Genomic DNA, 21,731 nt, shown 5'->3' on the forward strand with positions numbered 1-21,731 from the left:
GTTGTGTGCCGAAAATAGGATCTGCAAGCTTGTAGATCTGATATTTTCAGCATGCGACATCCGCACGCTAGTACGCTACTAAGTATAAATTAGACATAAGCTGTAGAGATGCACTCATCCGAGTCGTCCTCTATGGTCCAATCTGTTGAGCAGGAAATGGAGCAAACCAGGCTCTGGAAAGGAGTTGCCTTGTTACTGCTACATGCAGTCTGTATTGTTACGTTAGTAACACTGTCGCTTACACAACAGTGTTTATTGCTAGGACAGTTCACATCTTGATGCAGGGCCATACAATTAAATATAAATAACCACATGATGACTTTAACGTCTACAGAAGATTAATTGTTTCAGCAGGCAGACTATTCTACAATTTGTCCTTTTTATTGAAATGTATGTATAGTACAGACATTTCTTAGGCCTGCAGTACCTACTTATAATTGGCTTTTATGACTGGGAGGGATCTGGAAGAGGATGTATATTTATCGTGTATGCATTTTGTCACTTTCTGTGGGTACTTTATGACATACCCAGTCTTTATTTGCCCCAAGAGGGTGATATTTGATAACCCCTTGGGTTGATAACTTATCTATCCTGAGGCCGCCTGATACGACCATAGCTGATCAATTAGTGGAAAGAAAAGGACCACCGTGCACTGAACTGTCACCATGAACGAACTTGCTACGTATCTTAAAGTCAAGCTGCGATGGCTTTTTTGCTACCTTTTATTGATATTTCTTGGTAAAACAGAGGCTGGTGTCTCAGCCAATCACAGTCTCAGCTGACCATCCCTTCCCCTCATGATATGGGATCTAAATGCGACTACCTTGTCGGTAACCTCGCGTCACCAGTCTTTCCACCTCGGAGGAAAGCCTGTATGCGTTACTAAAGACCCATATGATCCGGTCTAGGCCACGCCTACTGAAAAAAAAGAAAAGAAAATAATCCTCTTTCCGGATTCTGCCCATCCGGTTTTGGGGTGCCGCTTTGTTTTGGTTTCCCAATCCCTATTTAAATGGAATAGAATTTCCCCGTGGGATAATACAGACGCTAAATAGTCTCCGGATAGTGCACGCACATTTATATTATAAAAAAATAAGCTAAACCATGCCGCATCAAGGATTTTATTAGGACGGACCTATTTTGGGGTGAGTCAGGGTGAGGTCTTTCCGGCTCTGCCCATCCGGCCGCTTGATGACGCGGATGACGCGCCTGGTGACGTAGAGTTACTTCCGCTCCCGACCGGATCATAGACCCGAAAAGATATGCTGCCCAGGCTACCTTGTCGGAGAGAATGAGATGAGAGCAGTGCCGAATCACGTTTACTGTATGTTCCTGCATTGCCCATTTCTCACCTTAAATGTTTTAAGATACATATTTTAAGTGTGCTGTTTAAAATGAGAACGTTTGTAATGCACTGTCCGGTCGTAATCTTGAATTAGATTCAGAACAGAGTAGCAGTCCTGTAGTGTCTCCAATGCTCTCCATTACGAATTAGCTGTGTGTAGAGGAGCATTGAGTTATGGGAATCACACAGGTGAATGAAATAATGATTCACGATTTTATTGGTGGAATTTGGTTAGTTGATGATTATTCATGGAGACATGCTAATGTAATAATCACACATAGCAGTTTGACAGGAAGTAATTAACCACTTAAACCCCAGCATTCTTATTGTGGGGAAAGCTTTTGCAGAAAATAGCAGATCGACAGGCTTGTCAAGCTTCCCCACAATAACAGAACACAGAAAATACACTAGCATAGAGCCCTAGGGGACTCCACTCAACTATATGGGGTTTAAGTGGTTAACATTAGATTTTTTTAAGGGACTTTTTTCTTTCTTTCTGTTTTTGCATCTATTGTATATCTCCATTATGACCAGAGGTGTAATGTTGATTTTTGTTTGTTTGTTGGCGAAACGCTATTTTTATGACGTCACGCACACACGCCATTTTATTTTACCTTAAAGTAAGAAACATGTTTGTATAGGAAATGACTAGTTTTTAGCTTAGTTTTTAGCTTAGTTTTAGTCTTTTTAAACTAATAAAAATAATTTAAGGAATGCCTTGAATTATAGGAGCTGAAACTAAAAGTTTGCTTTGAACGAGTATCTTTCTCTTCTTCGAGGGTGGCTGAGGCATTGTTGCGTGCAGCTAGGACACTGGCAGCAGCGGCTACTGAAGCCATTCAGTGTTGGTTACCGTGTATGCGAGGAGTGAGGATGCATTTGCCCACTCACTTGTAAACCTGTTATGCAAAGTAGCCATTTGGGTACTTGACTGTGGCTCATGAATCGATGAGGGACGCGTTTTAGCGTGGACGCGTTCTAGCGTGGATGTGCGTGTACATCCGTACCGTACCGTAAAAAATTATGCCCCCACGCCGTGGTGACGCGTGAAGCGACCAGTGCACCACTGATTATGACCATGGACATGCTCTAAAAGTGTGAAAAACATATGTCTTTTCAGCTCGATTTTAAGGAACTCATTGTGTCAAACATGGCCACCACGGTTGCTGTGCTGACCGAATGCAATTTTTTAAAATCAAATTATCAACCATGAGTGCCACAGCGCTAATATATATTTGTCCAATAATTTCTTTCTCTTAGCTTAACAATTTCTCTCTGTGATTGTCGTTTGTCCAGTCCCACCCCGATGTACCCTCCCACCTACCTGGAGCCTGGAATAGGGTAAAACCACTTTACATTACTTTATTGTAGATTACTCTCCAGTGTCTTTTACTGAGGCGTGAACTGGGAAAGGCAATACCGCAAGAACAGATAAGGCTTAGGCAAATTGGGTTCTTATCTTACTGTCAAGAGAGAATTTTGCTTTTATCCAGGATACGGCTGAAACTGGGGGAAGTAATGTTCTTAAAAGTGTTGAAATCACTACTGTTTGTTGAATTTGGCAAATGTCTTGAGCGGAATAGTTTGGTTTCAGTAGATACTTGATCACGCAATATTGGCATGCCAAGAGGCACCTTTAATCCCAGCTTTGCCTTTCTACACAGAACCTAATAGAGCTATAGTAAAGCCTACCCTGTGTGCGCTTTACACATTGCATGCCAGCTTTTTGGAGCAGAGGTGTGACCTGTTACACAGCAGCGTCAGCATTTGAAAGCAGTTGATGGTACATTCTCTACGTTTACAACTATAGCCTGCAATTGTTTTTTGAAAAATACCAACAGAAAATGGACTGATGAAATGAACAACGTAGCAGACGGTAAAGCATTTTCCTTCTCCGAGCAGCGTAATGGCTGTTTTTCCAAATAATAAGAGCAAGTTGTATAACCCACTCAGTTCAAGTTGCTGTCAAAAAGTTACGTGACGTGTGTGTGTGAGAGAGCGGGAGGGACATGTTATTACGTAATGTTGCAATGATGGAATCGTCTTTGTGCAATCAGAAATATTTTTTATTTTGGATACCTTTTTATTAAAGAGAAGCAGGGAGACGTTCAAGGCAGAAAGGTGCGTAGGGCGGCCTTACACTACACACCCCTGCCCTGTACCATCATGCTGGTTGTTCGCTCTACACAGACACAGGAGATTGTGTGCACAATCACATCTTGTACCTGTATTTAGGCCAGGTGCTGGACATCAAGGCAAGAATAAGGAGATGGTAAAACATCCACACACTGGTTTAAAGCCCCGAAAACATATTTTATTAATGGCGCAACGTTTCGACCTCATAGGTCTTCATCAGGCAAAAAAAAAATTTGTCTGATGAAGACCTATAAGATCAAAAGCTTTAGAGTGTGCGAGTGAGCTTTAAACCAGTGTGTGGATGTTTTACCTTCTCCGCTCTACACAGACAGCCAGCAGATGTCGATTCAGCATTTTTACTGTCCCTGGCCGGTTCAAGATGGCATGAAAACGACTCACCATTTCGTCTCTGTACCTTTATATAGACAGAACAGAGTGGCAACGATCCTACCTTGTAAAGGATTATTATATTGTATTATGAATTATACTATATTATATATATACTAGATATCATATTATATACATACTATATTACACTATAATTTATGGATCATTACATTACATTTATTATCCCATAAATTCCATATTATACTATATAAAATATACCAAGTTATGTTACATTATACTATACTATGGGATGCTCTTTGCCATCTTAGCCCCAATAAAAGGAATTATGGAATAATATAATAATAATAATTTCTATATTCAATATTTTATGGATTGTTATATTATTGCTCTTTATATTTTTATATACTCCAGTACCATATGTTATAGCACCAAGTAGATAATGTATATGTCTGTATGTATATATGGGTAGGTGTGTATGTGGGCGTATGTATGTAGATGTGTGTAGGTATATGTGTATAATATGTATATAATATATGTCAGTATATGTATGTATGTAAATAGTAGTGCCATGAGGCGTGCTGTTCCTTTTCAAAAGGTAATGTAAGATCAAACCAGGGGTAGGGCCCGACAAGCTCAATGCTTCTCCCTATCCCTTTTTCGGGCACTTGGACAATGCTGCAGTAGCAGCAGCATGTGAATCACTGGCAATTGACCAAATGCTGTTCCCTTTTTGTGTTATGTGTCCAATATCCGAAAATAAAAATGTACTGAACTGAACCTTGAACAGGCAGTACGGTATATAAGGAGCAATTCAATTAACCCCTTCATTTCCCTTTGTCTCCTTTTTGTCCTCCTTTCTATTGCTCCATCTACGGTATCCCAGGCGGCACACACCATACGGCAACCAGACAGACTACAGAATATTTGAGCTTAACAAACGGCTACAGAACTGGACAGAGGTACAAATACACATACACTTGCTCAGTTAGCGGTGGCTATCAACATCAAACATTTTCAACACTGATTTGATTTTGATACTTCAAATTAAATTCATTTACTAGTGCTAAAACAATATGTTTTTAATATCATATCATGCAATGTTCTCTCAGAATATTCCCATACACAAGGAGAAAGCTTGAAATCTCTTATCAATACCATTAAAGGTGACCCAACCACCCAAAATGGGTGTCAACAGGGTATGTTTTGAATGAGTTTTAATGTCTGATTGTCTCTGTGTAGGAGTGTGACAACCTGTGGTGGGATGCCTTCACTACAGAATTCTTTGAAGATGACGCCATGTTGACCATCACATTCTGCCTGGAGGACGGGCCCAAACGCTACAGTAAGACACACACAGTTCTTCCACTGCTTGTACATAATTTAATTACTCCAGAGTGATTTACTTACAGTAAGCAAGGAAAACACAAGGTAATACATCAAATGCATAGAAATAGTCATCTAGGATTATAGGTAAACCAAGAACCTATCATCAGTCTAAACAGTATAATATCGAAAAATCTGTACATTGAAACTATACACACTATAGGATGCCAGGTCTACAAATGACCTGGCATCTGTCTACATAAGATACTATCTAAGTTAAATTTTAGCCTTTGCATAAGCCTGCAAGGTCGTCAAGGCTAGGGCAAGTGCTACGGCAAGTGCTACGGTGGAGTCTGAAGAGGTGAGTCTGAAGAGGTGAGTCTTCAGACTACTGCAGTTCTAACTGCAATGGGGAGTTCGTTCCACAGTTTGGGAGCCAGAAAGGAGAGGAGTCTGGGTTCTGACAGCTTCCCTGTGTTAGCTGATCTGAGTTAGCGGGAGGGTTTTTTAAGAGGAAACCCTCACTCAACCCACCGCAAAACACCCGGAGCTGTTGCACCAACTCTGTGCAAGTTCTCTCTTAAATTAGGGTGCAAAGTCCATGGTAAACAATATGTTGAAAGTAGTTTGTTGTTTACTGAAGCTGTGTTGATGTTTGATTGCACAACGCAGATCTCAGATTCATCGTAGCTATGCTGGCGTGAAGTCTACACTAATCAAAATGTTGTTGCACAAAATTACATATTCTGTTTCTGTCTACTGATGCATTGTACATTACCGTCTTATTAAATTACATAAACGGAATGTAAACAGTTGGTGCGTATCAATCTGGCATAAGGTTGCTGCCTACTTTACTTTGTGCAAATTAGGGCTTTCATGTTTCATTAACACTAACCAAATGAACAAAGTTAGTTGCCGCTCATAGTGTTTGTTGTGTTTTCAATCACAGTGTATTGTTTTCCAATGTAATGTTAATTTGTAAGCTACAACTTGTCGACAACCTAACAACCTGATCAATAATTGTCTCTTGGAGACATTTGTAGGGCAGGACTGAGTGCCCCATTTCTGTCCGTGTCATGTTGCAAGTCTGCTGCCAGTAGGTCGGTAATCCTCTGTATCTCAGCCTGTGGAAAACAAAAGCGCAAATCTTAAGTAATCATAAATGTCCACGGCCAACATCATTTGTAATCTGTCACGGAGAACGCATTGCTGATGCAACACATTCTGTATAACTCCTCATCCTCAAAGTCCCACCTTTCAAAAAGACTTGCCACCTCAAACCCTATTTTATGGAGGACTTTACATCTACTAAGGACTGGGTGTACGATTTAAGTTGTAACTTATGCTTACTGTACGTTGGAACAGTTTCAACTAGTGCAACCCTTAAACTGTTAGTTTCCAGTAAACTCTGACCAAATTCTAAAGTATGTTCAAACTAAGCTTTTCTACTTAACCTGTTTGTCTTACATCTCTCTAAGCTGACTAGATTTGTTGTAACAGTATTGTTATTGAATTCAGTATTCTTATCTCTATGTATCAGTAAACACATCCAGTCCCTTCCTTCCTTGTTCCCCTCAGCTTCTCATACCCAATAAAGACAAGAAAGCGACTCATTACAAATTCTCCCACTTCCTGTGTTCTCCCCTCGCAGCGATTGGCCGGACGTTGATTCCAAGGTATTTCCGGAGTATATTTGAAGGGGGTGCCACTGAGCTCTACTATGTGCTGAAACACCCCAAGGAGTCCTTCCACAACAACTTTGTCTCCCTTGACTGTGACCAGTGTACCATGGTCACCCAGAATGGCAAGCCCATGTTCACACAGGTGTGTACCACAGCATTTAGCAACAGACTGACCATTATCTTTTTACCCTCAGATAGGTACTCTTCACTGAATCCTAAAACCTCTGGAACGTGTCGAGCACATGAATACAGTATATAATTCATGAATAATACTTGGACAAAATGTTTCCTACCATCATTAACCTGTTAATTGTATTGGTATCACAGAAGTATAACCTGTGTAATTGCTGTGTGTTGTTATTATTCATAGCATTGTAGCATGTAGATTGGAGTTGCATTGCATTTACACTGTATGGAGTGTATAAAAGAGTTTCTGTCCTCCAGAGATTAGCAGAAACTTAAGTACACTGTGTGTACATTAATGCCTGAATTCCATCTCTGTTATTAATTTGATGTGATTACAATCTGATCTTCCATGTTTAATGTCACGCCTAACTGGGGTCATGAATTTATTCTTTTTGACCTCTGCCCTTTTGCTCTGGCGTAGGTGTGTGTGGAGGGTCGCCTGTACCTGGAGTTCATGTTTGACGACATGATGAGGATAAAGACATGGCACTTCAGCATCAGACAGCATCGTGAACTCATCCCCCGCAGTATACTGGCCATGCACGTGAGTGGACATCACAGCAGTCTTTGTGTGTATGTGCGTATCTTATACATGTGTGTCAACGTTTTGACCTGTGTTCTTTGACTGTTGTCTCAGGCCCAAGACCCCCAGATGTTGGACCAGCTGTCTAAAAACATCACCAGATGTGGCCTGTCCAACTCTACCCTCAACTACCTCCGAGTGAGTAACGCACAAGCGCACGCACGCACACACACACACGTCATAGTACATACACCACCTTCACTCTCAACTATGATTGGAATGCTCTGCCTGAGGATTTCAGGCTTGCCAAGTCATTGACGTCTATTAAATCACTTCTGAAAGGCCCTTTTATATGAAGGCCTTTACGTGGTGCTTATTTCTCGTCTCTCTCTTTTGTCCTGGCTTATCTCCTTTTGTACAATTTTTACTTTTTTTATTCTTATAATTGTATTTCTTCCATGTTTTATGCTGCTGTAATTTCTATCTTGTTTTGTAAATTACTTAACCTTAACCTTGAAAAAGCGCTACACAAATACAGTAAAAGAAAGACCACAGAGTCACTTCAGATATAAGGTAGCAATCAAAAACACTGTTCTCTCTCATGCCATTGGCTGTTTCTTCTATTTGGAAATTGTGAAATTGTTATTGTCTCTGGACCTATTTATCTCACAATGGACTTTTATTTTTCAGTTTATTCATTTGACCAATCTCAAAACCCATTAAAGATCTTGTCTCTGGACCCAAACTCAAAACTAACCTAAAAACAATGGCTGACCTTAAAATACAATTGGGCTTAGTTTAACACCTTTGAACACCTTGGTAGTATCCTCTGCCCCCTGCCCCACCCCATCGATATGTATTGTATGTATCATATTACTGATGACTTGAGTACAATGGACCACAATGGAAACAAGTCCCTGGGGATTTTTGTGTTATCCTTTTAGCATAACCTTTGACTGTACTACCTGTTAATAAAGTAATATTTGCATTATTCACTAAAAACAATGTCTTGTGTTCCTTGTCCCTCTTTCCAGCTGTGTGTGATCCTGGAGCCCATGCAGGAGCTCATGTCCAGACATAAGACGTATAGCCTGAGTCCCAGAGACTGCCTCAAGACCTGCCTTTTCCAGAAATGGCAGAGGATGGTGGCCCCACCAGGTGGGTGCACCTGCAAATTCACACACTTACACATGAACACTCACTCACCACACAGTAAGATACCCAATGGTAATTTAAATCTGAGTGTAGAAATGGAGTCCATTTGGGTAATTTTTTTTGCTAACACTGATGATTTTACTGTTTCACTGTGTGTGTGTCTCTCTCTCTCTCTCTCTCTCTCTCTCTCTCTCTCTCTCTCTGACTCTTAATACAACCGTGCTGCTCACAAACTCCCTCCCTGAGCTCTCGTACAAACAACAAACACTGGTCCCCACCCTGTTGAGGTATTTCCTAACACCCCCCGTTCCCCCCTCCCTCCCTGTGCAGCTGAGCCCGCCAGACAGCCCGCCAACAAGAGACGGAAGCGTAAGATGTCTGGAGGCAGCACCATCAGTGGAGGAGGAGGCAACAACACCAACAGTAACAGCAAGAAGAAGAGTCCAGCCAGCGGCTTCCCCCTGTCCAGCCAGGTCCCTGTGAGTTATTCCAGCTCCACCTAGTGGCCGGACCCCAATATTATACCCCACCCCAGAAAATGTCTTTGAAATCGGCACATTTTACAGTTTCATGCCTTTTTATGTGTGTTAAAGCAGACTCTCTGGATGAGCTTAATTTGGTCTCTATCCATTTTTTTTTAATACTGGTATGATGTAATAATAATTACTACATTATTATATAGTAATATTACATCTATACTATGGAAGTATTACTAATAAGTACTGCATTATTGCTAACTTCAATGACAATCAATTTTGTGACAATCCTACCCCTTCTGCCGATGTCAAAGTTGTTTCCTTTCACCCCACCTCTTCATTAACACATTCCATGCCAGACGTTAATCTCATAATGTACTCACCAGTGCAACGTGTTATTGTTGTTTTTTTGTTTTTTTCACGTTGCCATAGACCTTGTTAAAATCCTTAAGATTGAGCTGTGCACTGTCTGTATGCATCGGCGACTTCTCACTGAATCTACCAGTGAAAACCACGTGTCAAACGGAGCTCCATGGTTGTAGTTAGAGCGGATTACGTTAAACAGTGATATGCGAGGAGAAAAAACTACAGGAAGAGAATTGAGTTTCAGTTTCGTCATTAGAACGAGGGCCGGACGCGATCGGCAAAACCGGATCCCAAATAATTCTGTTTCCGGTCTTCAAACCGGAACCGGAAATGGATCAAAAAATTCCGAAAGTGCACCTGGGGGGGGATCTACGCGAACCGCGATTGGCACGCTGCGGCTTTAAATAGGTTCGCGTAGATCTACGCGATTGGCATTCAATGTGTTAATAATGGTTTGTCCCTTGTTGACAGGACGTAATGGTGGTTGGTGAGCCCACTCTGATGGGAGGGGAGTTTGGCGATGAGGACGAGCGTCTGATCACGCGGCTGGAAAACACACAGTTCGACGCGGCCAATGGCATCGACGACGAGGACAGCTTCAACAACTCGCCAGCACTGGGGGCCAACTCGCCCTGGAACAACAAGGCCCCGAGTAGCCAGGAGAGCAAGAGCGACAACCCCACCTCACAGGCATCGCAATAGAGCCCCAATAAAGTCAACCCCGCTCAAATACAGCAGGCATCGGAGCCCAGTGTTCCACAACCTCAACACACACTCCACTCTTAATTCCCAAACCACCTGAACCACCTATTCAAATATCAGGAGAGCGAGAGCCACACTCTCCCCTCGCAGGCACAGCTTTAGAGCCCAGACTGAGTCCCTCAACCGTAACAAAACATCACACTCTTGTGTAGGCCTGTAAGTCACTCCTCAGCCCGTCCACGCACCCCTACACACATGTCTAACAGCCCATCTCACGGGAAGCATTTGTCCAGGAACCAGAGTACAGATTTGGACAGGCATTGGAATGGAGCTCGTATAGAGGCCAACAACTCGGATACAGACCCCCCCCACCTGAATGCACCAACCATCTGTTTGAATCCTGACTCTGCCCAGAACCACTTGTTTCACTCACTATCACTTCAGGGCTTAGATTGTGACAGGATTTCAGTCACAATCCTGCGTTCTTCCAAACACGGGAACAGAATCTATTGGTAGTTCCATACCAGTGCCACATCTATAAAGCAAGCAAATGAGTGAGGAGAAATGGAGCTAATTAAGTGTGTGTGTGTGTGTGTGTGTGTGTCTGGGGGGGGGGGTGTAGGAGATGGTGTTGGTGGGGCTTTGTGATGATGACTGGTTGCTTAGGGGGCGCTGGCTCACCTGCCCTCTTAACACGGCTGGCTCCAAACTCTGGTTCTGCCCCACTTATAGATAGGTTGTGCTTATTCCATGTTACTGGCAAAAGGGAATGTGTTTACGGTTGTGTCATGTAGTGTGTGTGTGTGCGTGCGTGCGTGCAGAGGGAAAACTTATCAGTCTGAAACCAATATCTGAGCTTTGCCAGAGCAGAGTGGGCCAGAATTTAGACTCATTTTGTTAAGAATCCATTACAACTCAAACACTGGTAGGGAGAAGCTAATGGTGGCACTAGAACATCGTCTTACACTAAAACCCACACATACATAACACACACATATATACATACATCCGTACATACACATAACGATTGAAGGATTTTTAGTATCCTAGTGCTCAAACCCTCTCTGATTTCTCAGCAAGTACATCCTTTTAAACAGACATAGAGCATTTAACATTCAATCACACATGCTGACACGCTCACATACTTACACCTTTAAAGAGTTTTATACCAGTATCTATTTCCCTAGAATGTTTTTAATTTGTACGTAACTCCTTCATTTCAGTTGTTACTTTTTTATTTTTATTTTTTATTTTCTACCAAGATTGAAAGCTACAGACCAAGGAAGCAACACAGGACTTTTAATGCCTCCCCTCCCCACAACCCCCTTCTAAAAATATATTGTTTTTATCTTTTATGTTTATAAAAGAGAGATAATTTTAGTGTGGATGTTTTTATTTTGTCTTTTTCTTTTTGTTTCCTTTTTGGAAGATTTTGACTTTGTGTATTTGTGCTTGTATATTTAAGGTAGTAGCAAAAGTTCTGTCTGACTGTAATAAAAAAATGTATTCTTACTTAGATTTACCTAAAGCCATCCTGATCTAATGTAAAGAAAATTGAAAAAAAGAGAAAAAAACACTCATGACCCCATCCCCTTCTCTTCTCCTTTCCTCTCCCTTCCTCTTTCCCCGCTTCTCCTCTTTCCCTCTTTTTTAAAACTTGTGTAAATTAAATGACAAAAATCCCCAGGGGTACACAGTCACCATTGAGAGGTAATTTTGGCATGTTGCCATTTACTTTTGTCATTAATTTCTATTTATTGTCAAACATTCACTCTATTACATCTTGTTTCTTACACACATGTAATGATTGTCATCTTTCCAGTTCTCATGATGCGGTGTACTGCCAATTTCAACTTTATGCCAAGGTTAACTTTATTAGCTAATAAATGAATTTCATGTTTGATCACTGGCTGAAATCACAGATTTCTTGTAGCTTTTGTCCTTGTTTTTGTGCAGTCTTACATCAGCCACAAGGTGGCGCCACCAGTCCACCAAAATATCTTCTAAAACCAGCCTTCCATCAAGTTCAGTTTGATTCACATTTGATAGCAGTACAGTATTTTTCTTTTCTTTTTTTCCTTCTGTAAATACAAGATGAAGCTCTGTAATTGTTATGTACGTTCCTTTCCATAGCAGTTTACTTTCCAGGAACAGTTAAGATTGTGTTTTAATGGTGACTTGTACCCTCTACAAATCCTGTAGAAAATCATTGTTTGATATATATTTTTTGATTTGGTTAGTTTTTGCCCTTGATAATTAATGTATGGTACCAATAAAAGATACATTTTCACTTTAAATGATCGGAGAGCTTGTGATTCTTGTTTTTTCATTTTTATCCACAAGTTTCCTAGGGCATGGTGGGCATCACTTCCTGTCGATTTGATCAGGTTTCAGTGATCAAATCGACAGGAAAGTAATGCCCACCATGCCCTAGGAAACTTCTGGATAGACATGCTTGTGATTTTAGTTTTTTTTTAATGTACAATCTGGATTCTAATTATAAATCAGTGAGTGGATGTAGTGCTTTTGTGTATAGGTCTGTTTGGACTGCTTGTTTGGATATCTCCAAACGATAAGCAATTTTAGATTGACCAATTGATTCAAAATGCATATACGATTTGATCGGAGAGCTTACTGTATATTTGTACATCAGTGAAGGGGATAAGACAAGAAAGCTTGAGACCGTATTTCCAATCATGGTCAAAATGAGATGGAAGTATTTTATTTTGTAGTGATGTAAGTTGGACACTTATCCCAGGTTGTATTAAGAGTAAGTAAAGTTGTCCTTTTGTATGTGTCCTGTTATAACATCCCAGCCTACAGTCTATGGTCCCAGCCCACAGATTCAGAAACACTAAACCAGGGGTCTTCAATGTTTTTCAGTTTGCCAAAGACCGCCTAGCTCTAGCTGAGAGAGATATGAAGCAGGGACCCCCACTAGTAACTACATATTGTATAACATGTTGCATATTAAACCTTTTCATAGATAGCTTCATATACTTGATCAGTGTTGGATTCATGTTAACGTGTATTTTCAGACAATTTGGCCAATGTTTTGACCAGTTTTTATAGTTGATTACTTTTGAAGCAGCCTTTTTGTTTTTGGTATTGAAAAGGTCTTAGAAGTCCTTAAATTGTTACTTCCCTGTCATCTGGGGACCCCCCCCAAAAAAATCATGTAGGGACCCCCCTGGGGGTCCCGACCCACATGTTGAGAACCACTGCAGTAACCTGCTGGACACTAGGACCAAGCAGGCACCAGGCAGCAAAGCTACCGAATGATTTCAGCAACAGCTAGCTAGCTAGCTTACCTGACAGGGGCTAAAGGGTCGTTGCTAGATTTCTCCTGACACACAAATACAACCTTACGCTGTAATTGACGATAGTTTGAAAGAGGTAAGAATAAAAACAAGCTTATAAAAAAGGATGTAACTGTCTGTCTACTGTCTTAGCTCAGACGCACAGGGCTGAATAACACAGCTCAGTGTTCAGCTAGCTAAACGTAAACCAGCAGAGCTAACATCAGGTTAGCAGCCTTAAACTAGCTGGTGAGGAACTGGAGTTTTGTAATAATTATTAACTAATTATGAAAGGTTTGAATAAGACCTCGTGCTTACTAACTGGAACATACATTATGGTATCGTTATTATGTTAGACTGTATAACCTAGTTTAAGTTAGTTGGCTACCGTTAGCTAAGCTTGGTGTTTTTTTTCACCGCCCATGTCATGTGTAAACAATTTTAGCAGACGTCAGCTGATCATTCTGTAGGATCAGTTTTCTGCATGATTGATCTGACTGTCAATAAGCTTAATGCCAAAAATAATGACACGTTACCCAGCCTAAAGGTCTTTGTTATGGTAATGAGGTGTTTGTGTAGGTGGTTGGGTTGTGGCCACACACAGGAATGCAAATATGTCACCCATTCAACCACACTGACACCCTGCTAGGTCAGTGGTGGAAAAAGTACACAAATGTTTTACTTGTCAATACTGCAATGTAGAATTTACTTTAGTAAAAGTACAAAAGTATTGGTATCTAAATGTACTTAAAGTACCAAAAGTGGATAGTACTCATTATGCAGAATGTCCCATTTCACAAGTTTTCACAGTATAAAATGTATACAAATCTTTAGAAAATAGCCGAAATACGTAGATAGGGCTGAAGTGGTTAATGTATGCTTTGTCGTCATAATCTAAATCTGTAAAGTAACTAATAACTAAAGCTGTCATATAATTGTTGTGTAGTAAAAAGTACAATATTTGTCTCTTGAGATGTAGTGGAGTAGAAGACGTAAAAGTATTGAAAATTGGAAATATTGAATAAAGTAAAAAAATACCTCAAATTGAACTTAAGTACAGTACTTGAGTAAATGTACTTAGTTACTCACTGACTGTACTTCATCCATACAGAACAAAGTCTGACATTACCCAGAAGCTTAGATAAAGGGTCCATCCCATGTAACTCCCACCAGTTTGGAAGCTTGAGTGGAATGTAGAAAGGCGACTATAACTGGTTTTGGTTGTAAATTCAGTCATTGGTTGGCTATGACTATCTAACTACACCAACTATCCTTGCAGGAAGGTGTAATGATGTCTGACCAGCTGTGAACAACCAACTGGCCACAGTCAACCTTGCCCTGTCTGGGGCCAGGCTGGTAGGAGTTTGGTGTGGAGGAGTCGGCTCCATTCAACCCACATGGTAGGAGGTGAAGTCAGTTTAACTTTAAATCACTGTCCTGGAATCTTAACACCACTGATGTTTTATATGGACGTGTGTTTCTGGTTGTGTGTAGGCCTGTCACAATTATTACATAATCACCTAATCGCTATTATTTGAAATAATCTTTTTGTTGTTGTTGTTGCATAATCGTCATAATCATTTCCATATAATAAAAAATATATATATTGTGGAAATGGCATCGCAACGCGTTTTAAGGATAAAGTAATTAAATATGTGTTATTTGTCATATCTGCCTCAGTGACCTTTTTGTTTACGAAGCCTAAAAGCCAAACAAATGTAATTTTTATTCATGTTTAATGTTCATGTATAATAATGTTCAACGACACAATTACCGGTAAATCGTTTTTTTTTTAATATAATCGTGATAGCCCTAGTTGTGTGTGTTTTTCACTCTATGTGTGTGTGTGTTTGTGTGTGTGTGTGTGTGTGTGTGGTGTTTGTCTCTGTTTTTGGTCTGCGGGTGTGTTCAGAGGTAACCATGTCTCAGGTGGAAAAGAAGGCGGGGCTGTTGAGGAGGACATCGTCCTCTAAGAAACCACTAAAGGAAAAGGTGGTGCTCATGTATGATGAGATCTTTGCGGTGAGTGACATAAAGATTGCACGTGGGGGATGTTGGCTGAAAACTAGCCTTGTTCCCAGCCTTTTCTCATCTCTGAGGAGAAAAGCCTGGTAACGACCTATTGTAGAGAATGTCTATATGCACTTCCCTTGGAAGCTCTGCCTCTGTAAAGCCGCAACGTAACTTCCTTGGCCGGTATTTCTGCCAAATTCCAGTACTTCCGTTTTGACACACAGGCTAGGTCTTGCCCAGTGTGGCTGAAAATAAACCTGGCCTACCCATTATGTTATGTGCTATTCTATGACCACCTCAATCTCAGCTGAATTAACGGCTGAGGAGACACTGGAGTTTTTCTAGACACAAAGGAACCAAGAAACAGAGCCGAAATCAGCCAGTGTCCTTTGAAGGTTCACAGAATAAGTTTGCACCAACAATACCAAGGTCTGCCATTTGGTTGACAGTAATGTTAATCTATTTATTAAAGTGAAGAGTTGATCAAGTGTTATTGTCTTTGTAAGTCTATGGGTAGTGATTAACAAATTATCGCCTGACATTCGTTGTTGGGCAAGGCTATGCAACTGAGGGTTGAGGACCAGTGTATCTGCCCAGGCTGTAGACGACGAGGGCTGACACAGTCTGGCACTGGGTTGGATAACATTGGGCAACGACGAATGCCGGGGTGATTATATACAGTATACAGTAGAAGAATCGTATATAATTTATACAATGTATAGGATTTTATATACTCTATGTGATAACAGCCAAGATGTTTGTTGTAAACAAGTAACATAATTATTTATTGCACTTACAATTCTTCCCATTCTTCAAGAGTAATAATCATGGTTTCAGTATTCTCGAGTAGCAGACAATCAGAAATCTCCACCTACTGATATGTCTATGTCTGTATAGGCGAGAACGGCCGCTGCTTTCATATCACCGTAGTGTACCAGTATGAAGGACTACCCTAAAGTCTTTGCATTGGTTAGACATTGCAGTTATCCTATATTAAAATCGGCCAATGGGGGGGCGGGCCGGCCATAACTCAGTTATGACTCATCCATAACCATATAAGGAGTTCCCAATCGCCCAAATGTGGAGTGTGTTGTCTAACCTCAATGTGTCATCATGGCATCAGCCGCAAACAAATCAGTCCATCTATGGGCAAAAAAGTGGGCCTGGCCATATATGGGCATATACTGATGACATCAGCGATCTCCATGTATGGGCATAAAAGGGACAAGGACTGACAGATACAGAGATCTGGTTGTCCAGAGCCACAGATCTGACCGCTATGCCCATATATGGTCATGTGCATATATGGGACCGACCGACTTCAAACTCGGATATCTAGTTGTCCAGAACCGCGATCCAACCAATATGCCCATATATGGGCTTTCCAATATATGGGCATATACGGATGACATCAGGGATCATGGGCATAAAAGGGGACAAGGACTGACGGAAACAGATTTCCCATATATGGGCATAAAAGAGACACAGGTAGACAGACAGAAACCAACATTTACCAGATATATCAGGAGTTGGAGTTCACTGATCGTATTGGCTATGGAAGACGGTGGTTTCAGTATCTTGTTACTGTCTGTTTCTTTCCCTCTAGAAAGAAGACCCATCCAAGAACAACCCTCGATTCTGGGATGAGCTTTTTCTCATGAAGGTATTGACGATACTCTATCATCATCAAACATTGACATTGATGGGGTCATCCTGGTGGCTCAGCAAGTTAGTAGGTGGATTAGTAAATGGCACAGCTAGTTGGTATGCCAGCCGGGGTCCCCTCTCCTAACTGTCTATCTCCACTGTACGATCCATTGAAATCAGATGTGCATTGAATCACTGTTGAGCTAGGTGCCATTATATAGCCGTCTGAACCTCTCTTACTGTGTCAGTGTGATATTCTGGTAATTTGAATAGTCGCTGCAATAAGAGCGTGAATATCAATTACTATCAAGCTATTCATGTTTTGTCACTTAACTTATTGTAATTGGGAACAAATGTTTACTGTCTGAATGCATAGATATCAGTATGTCTGGATGAGTGAGTTATCCCCACCGTCTTGCTTGTGTTTTCTTTCTTCAAAGAGGAAAGGACTTCTATCCAGCAGCGCATTGTCCACTCCTTAGTAAATACAATTAACTGAGACAGACATGAGGGACAGCATAGGGTAACTACAGGAGAGAAGGCCCTGTCACCATGCAACATGACGCAAGCTGCTGCAAGGCTTGGCCTGACCTCCTCACTCCCATCTCTCTCTCCCTCCCTCCCTTCCTCCCAGGTCAACCTGGAGTACCTGGAGTCGAAGTTGGAGAGTCTCGACGGGGAGGAGGTGCAGAGGATCCAGGACAACATCAACTCTCTGTTCCACCACTGTGTGCAGGCTCTAGGGGAGGAACACCAGATCAAGGTGGTCAACGCCCTGCAGGTGGGGACAACCTGGCTACGTTAATTACTAAGTCTGAATGCAGTGCGTCTCCAGCGCACGCACGCGCGCACGCACGCGCGCACGCACACACACACACACACTATTTTCTCTCTCTCACTCTCCCTTCCTCTCTTTCTCTTATCTAACTTAATTCTGTCTCTCTCTTGTCTTCCCTTCATTCCCCCCATCTCTTGCTCTGTCTATTTGATCTCTCCCTTCCTCCCACTAGACGCTGTGTGCTCTGTTCCGAGGGGTTCACCAGAAGAATAAGTCTGCCTCTGGGTTTGATATCATCAACATGCTTATGGGCTTCGACAAGGCTGAGCTCAGAATGAAGGTAGGTATTTGTGGGAAGTTTTATGCAATATTGTCTGACGTTCATAACTGAGTGTAAGAGAGAATGAGAAATATATTTGGGATGTGTGTATTTGACTGTAATGTGTGTGCGTGTGTCCTATGTAGGAGCTGATGGAGAGTCTGGACAGTCTTCTGTGTGGAGAGGGATCTGACAGTTTGAAGAGCCTTTGTCTCAAACTACTGCTCTGCCTGGTCACGGTGAGGCACAACAACACATTTATGCATGTACTGTGTATACAAACATGTGCACAGCAGAACTGCTTTGTCCACAAGTAATAATAACACATGCATGGACCATACAGCAAGGGTTCACAAACCTTTCAGGCCGCGGCCCCCTCAAAATAATCATATTTGAACTGGGGACCCCCACCCTGACAAGCACTTGGAATTGTAGGCATTACATTTAGTTAGACTCGGTTCCACAGATAAATATTGTGAAAATATTTTCACAATGTTTGCCTCTTTCTTATTATCTTATTTATCTAATATTTGACAATTTGTCCAATTTGGCATTAAAAAGGTCTTAAAAGTCATTAAATTGTAACTTAAGAAATGTGCAAATACCCTGTATACACTTGTACTGTATGTCGGTTTGTTTACTGCTGAGTGAGAAAACAATGTTGCACATAAAGCTAATCATCTTGGGACCCCCATAATTATTTGGTGACCCCCCCCCCCCACCCCCCCCCCCCCAACCACTGCCATACAGTATACTGTAATTCTTATTTGTCTTCTGGAATTGGCATTGTGCAATGCATGCTGCTCCTTTGCACTTTTAACAAACATGGCTGTTTCTGCAGGTGACTGACAACATTAGTCAGAACACTATACTGGAGTATGTGATGATCAACAGCATCTTTGAGGCCATTCTACAGGTACGTCATGGTGTCACCTCGATGTCTGAAGTGTTGTGAACTGTGCCTGGTTGATGGCATGGTCCTACTTTATATAGCTGTTATATAGAGTTGGATGATTATGACACTACTGAACATTGCCAGGGTTAGGAGTTCCATTCCCATCTTAGATACTTGGTGGAGGGACATTTGCTCACCACTGCTTTACTTCTCTCTCAGATCCTGTCAGAGGTGTCCAGTAGGGTGCAGCATGGTTACGATGCTGTAGTCCTTTTGGCCCTACTGGTCAACTACAGGAAATATGAGGTAGGTGTGTGTGTGTATGCGTGTGTTGGGACTGGAGGGATATTTGATATTCATTGACTCGATCTGCATGCGTGCGAATATGAAATAAAATGTGACTTTATTGATCTTTTGTGTTATTTGTCAGTCGGTGAATCCTTACATAGTGAAGCTCTCCATTGTGGATGATGAGCCAACATTAGATGTAAGTTTTTAACTTGTATCTTTTTTTAATGTTTGTCTTATTTCTTTATTGTGCTTGACCATTATCTTATTGTTCATACAGTACATGATCATCCTAGGTTCTTACAGGAGAGACCATCCTCTTAAGTGATATAGGTTTCGTGTTTCGTTCCCTGCAACAATGAGCATGTAGAGGCAGGGCTTCAGTGCTATGTCCTCTAGCACAGTGGTTCTCAACCTGTGGGTCGGGACACCCAGATGATTAGTTTAAACATTGTTTTCTCACTCAACAGCAAACAAACCAACATACAGGTTATATACAGGGTATCTGCACATTTCTAAAGTGACAATTTAAGGACTTTTAAGACCTTTTTAACACCTGAAATGCAGAAGTTTTCATTGTGTCAAAAGTAATCAACAAACCATACTATAAGAGGAAATGGTTAAACATTGGCCAAATTGTCAAATATTACCTGAGAAAGAGGCAAAAAGAAAAAAAGATGTAGATCAGCTATTTTCACAATTTGTAACGCCTCAACTCCTAAAATTCCCGGTGCTTGTCACATATGTTCCCCAGTCCACATATGATTATTTTGGGGGGTCGCTGCCTGAAAAGGTTGAGAACCAACGCTCTAGCAAGGCACTAAATCCTTGGCTACTGACTCATTCTTATTCAATGACAAATGTGTGACTGAAATATTTTGTTTCCCAGGGAATGGGTATGGTGGTCCACCAGGCTTTGACAGAATATAACAGGTGAGATCTGTTTTTATCTGATATTCCCTAAAGATTCTTGCTTTGATTTTCTATTTTTATCTATATCTATTTTTGTTCTTCTGATGTGTTATTTATATCCAAAGTTACATAATGTCTCTGAGACGTTTATGTCATTTCTCCTCATTTTGCTTGAGTTTTAGGAGAGGTACTGAATATTATGATCATTTTGAAATGGTGGAGAATCTGGAGTGAATATGTGCTTTAGGGTGAATTGACACGCAAATTATATTAGTTCAGGTATAAATTAGATGTTGGTTGTATTAAGTTGTACACTGGTTTCTCATGTTTACTTTATTCATGAGCTTTGTCTGACTGATTTCTGTATTATTGTTTTAAAATGTATAGGATTTTGGGGAAGTGTTTGTGCCGTGGGGGGTGGGGGCTGTCCTCTGTCTATCCTTGTCACACTTGGAAAAATTCTTAGTACTTTTGGTCGGCACGTCAAGAAACCACTGGATCTTGATTGTTTCAGTTTGAAAAGCAATGTCTTGTCTCTCAGCCTTTTTAGACAGCCTTATTCAAGTGATGGATGAGAGCTGGAATCAGTTCCTTGTTCCCATTTGTAATCTAATGTGATGTCCCCACCCCAGGAGAAACTTAGACATGGGAGAGGAGAAAACCATGAATAAGTACAGAGAGGAAAGCAAAATTTGGTTGTGACCGTTATCTTTTTCAGTGGTTTTCAAAGTTGGGTCTGGTGTCCCAAGGGTGTTCCAGGGCGTCCCCAGCAAAATGAGGAGTAGTTTTGAAAACACTTAAATTTATTAATACAAAAAATGTAATTATATTTCGATATCCTCACCACTATGAATCTAATCTTGCGATACCGGGCAATCAGACATTTAAATTCCAAGTAGTTGTTCAAACAGAAAGTAAAGCTGGTAACAAACATACAGCCACTGCTTTGGAAAACAGTCATGTCACCGCCCCAATACAAAGGGCTGCCCCAAAGACTTTTGATTGGTTCTTCAATGCAGGTTTTCTTTTACGTTATAATTGTTTACATCTAGTTTTAACAACAAAAGCTGGGAGATCGTGATTGGGAGTTTAAATTGGACTGACTTGTGTGCCTACAATGAATCTGTTTATACTATTATGACATGATCTAGACAGTATAATTTCAACAAAAACAGATTTTCATATCAGGTTTTCTAGGACTCAATCAATTCCCATGGCCTAATGAAAGTATATGTGTGATCAGATCTCTTGACATGAAAAAGTTTCTGTTGAATGATGGTTTGATATATACAGTAGTTGTGCTGCCTTCTGCCCTGAGCCTCTTCTTTTCTCACTAGT

At 41.0% G+C, this 21,731-nt stretch overlaps 2 protein-coding genes across 8 annotated transcripts in view; both read left to right on the plus strand.

Annotated features, from left to right (window-relative positions):
• ldb1b (LIM-domain binding 1b) overlaps positions 1 to 12,539 on the plus strand; it is a 40,038-nt gene extending 27,499 nt beyond the window's left edge. For 3 of the 6 annotated variants that reach the window (XM_080419165.1, XM_080419164.1, XM_080419168.1), the window contains exons 3-11: positions 2,642 to 2,686; positions 4,713 to 4,788; positions 5,069 to 5,171; positions 6,804 to 6,976; positions 7,442 to 7,564; positions 7,658 to 7,741; positions 8,578 to 8,701; positions 9,029 to 9,177; positions 10,012 to 12,539. In XM_080419165.1, coding sequence (XP_080275291.1) covers positions 2,642 to 2,686; positions 4,713 to 4,788; positions 5,069 to 5,171; positions 6,804 to 6,976; positions 7,442 to 7,564; positions 7,658 to 7,741; positions 8,578 to 8,701; positions 9,029 to 9,177; positions 10,012 to 10,242 — 1,108 coding nt within the window. In that variant the 3' untranslated portion in view covers positions 10,243 to 12,539. The remainder of the gene's footprint in view (positions 1 to 2,641; positions 2,687 to 4,712; positions 4,789 to 5,068; positions 5,172 to 6,803; positions 6,977 to 7,441; positions 7,565 to 7,657; positions 7,742 to 8,577; positions 8,702 to 9,028; positions 9,178 to 10,011) is intronic. The other 3 variants (XM_080419167.1, XM_080419166.1, XM_080419169.1) reach the window with 1 other exon arrangement.
• Positions 12,540 to 13,503: 964 nt separating this feature from the next.
• The window catches only part of armh3 (armadillo like helical domain containing 3), a 43,222-nt gene continuing 34,994 nt past the window's right edge, over positions 13,504 to 21,731 (plus strand). The window contains exons 1-11 of one of the 2 annotated variants that reach the window (XM_080414554.1): positions 13,504 to 13,638; positions 14,821 to 14,948; positions 15,454 to 15,563; positions 17,161 to 17,217; positions 17,836 to 17,982; positions 18,212 to 18,319; positions 18,445 to 18,537; positions 19,140 to 19,214; positions 19,413 to 19,499; positions 19,624 to 19,680; positions 20,371 to 20,414. In XM_080414554.1, coding sequence (XP_080270680.1) covers positions 14,939 to 14,948; positions 15,454 to 15,563; positions 17,161 to 17,217; positions 17,836 to 17,982; positions 18,212 to 18,319; positions 18,445 to 18,537; positions 19,140 to 19,214; positions 19,413 to 19,499; positions 19,624 to 19,680; positions 20,371 to 20,414 — 788 coding nt within the window. In that variant the 5' untranslated portion in view covers positions 13,504 to 13,638; positions 14,821 to 14,938. The remainder of the gene's footprint in view (positions 13,639 to 14,820; positions 14,949 to 15,453; positions 15,564 to 17,160; positions 17,218 to 17,835; positions 17,983 to 18,211; positions 18,320 to 18,444; positions 18,538 to 19,139; positions 19,215 to 19,412; positions 19,500 to 19,623; positions 19,681 to 20,370; positions 20,415 to 21,731) is intronic. The other variant, XM_080414555.1, reaches the window with a different exon arrangement.

Source organism: Gymnoscopelus braueri (assembly GCF_963280865.1).
Source record: "Gymnoscopelus braueri genome assembly, chromosome: 2".
In the NCBI taxonomy this organism is placed as follows: Eukaryota; Metazoa; Chordata; class Actinopteri; order Myctophiformes; family Myctophidae; genus Gymnoscopelus; species Gymnoscopelus braueri.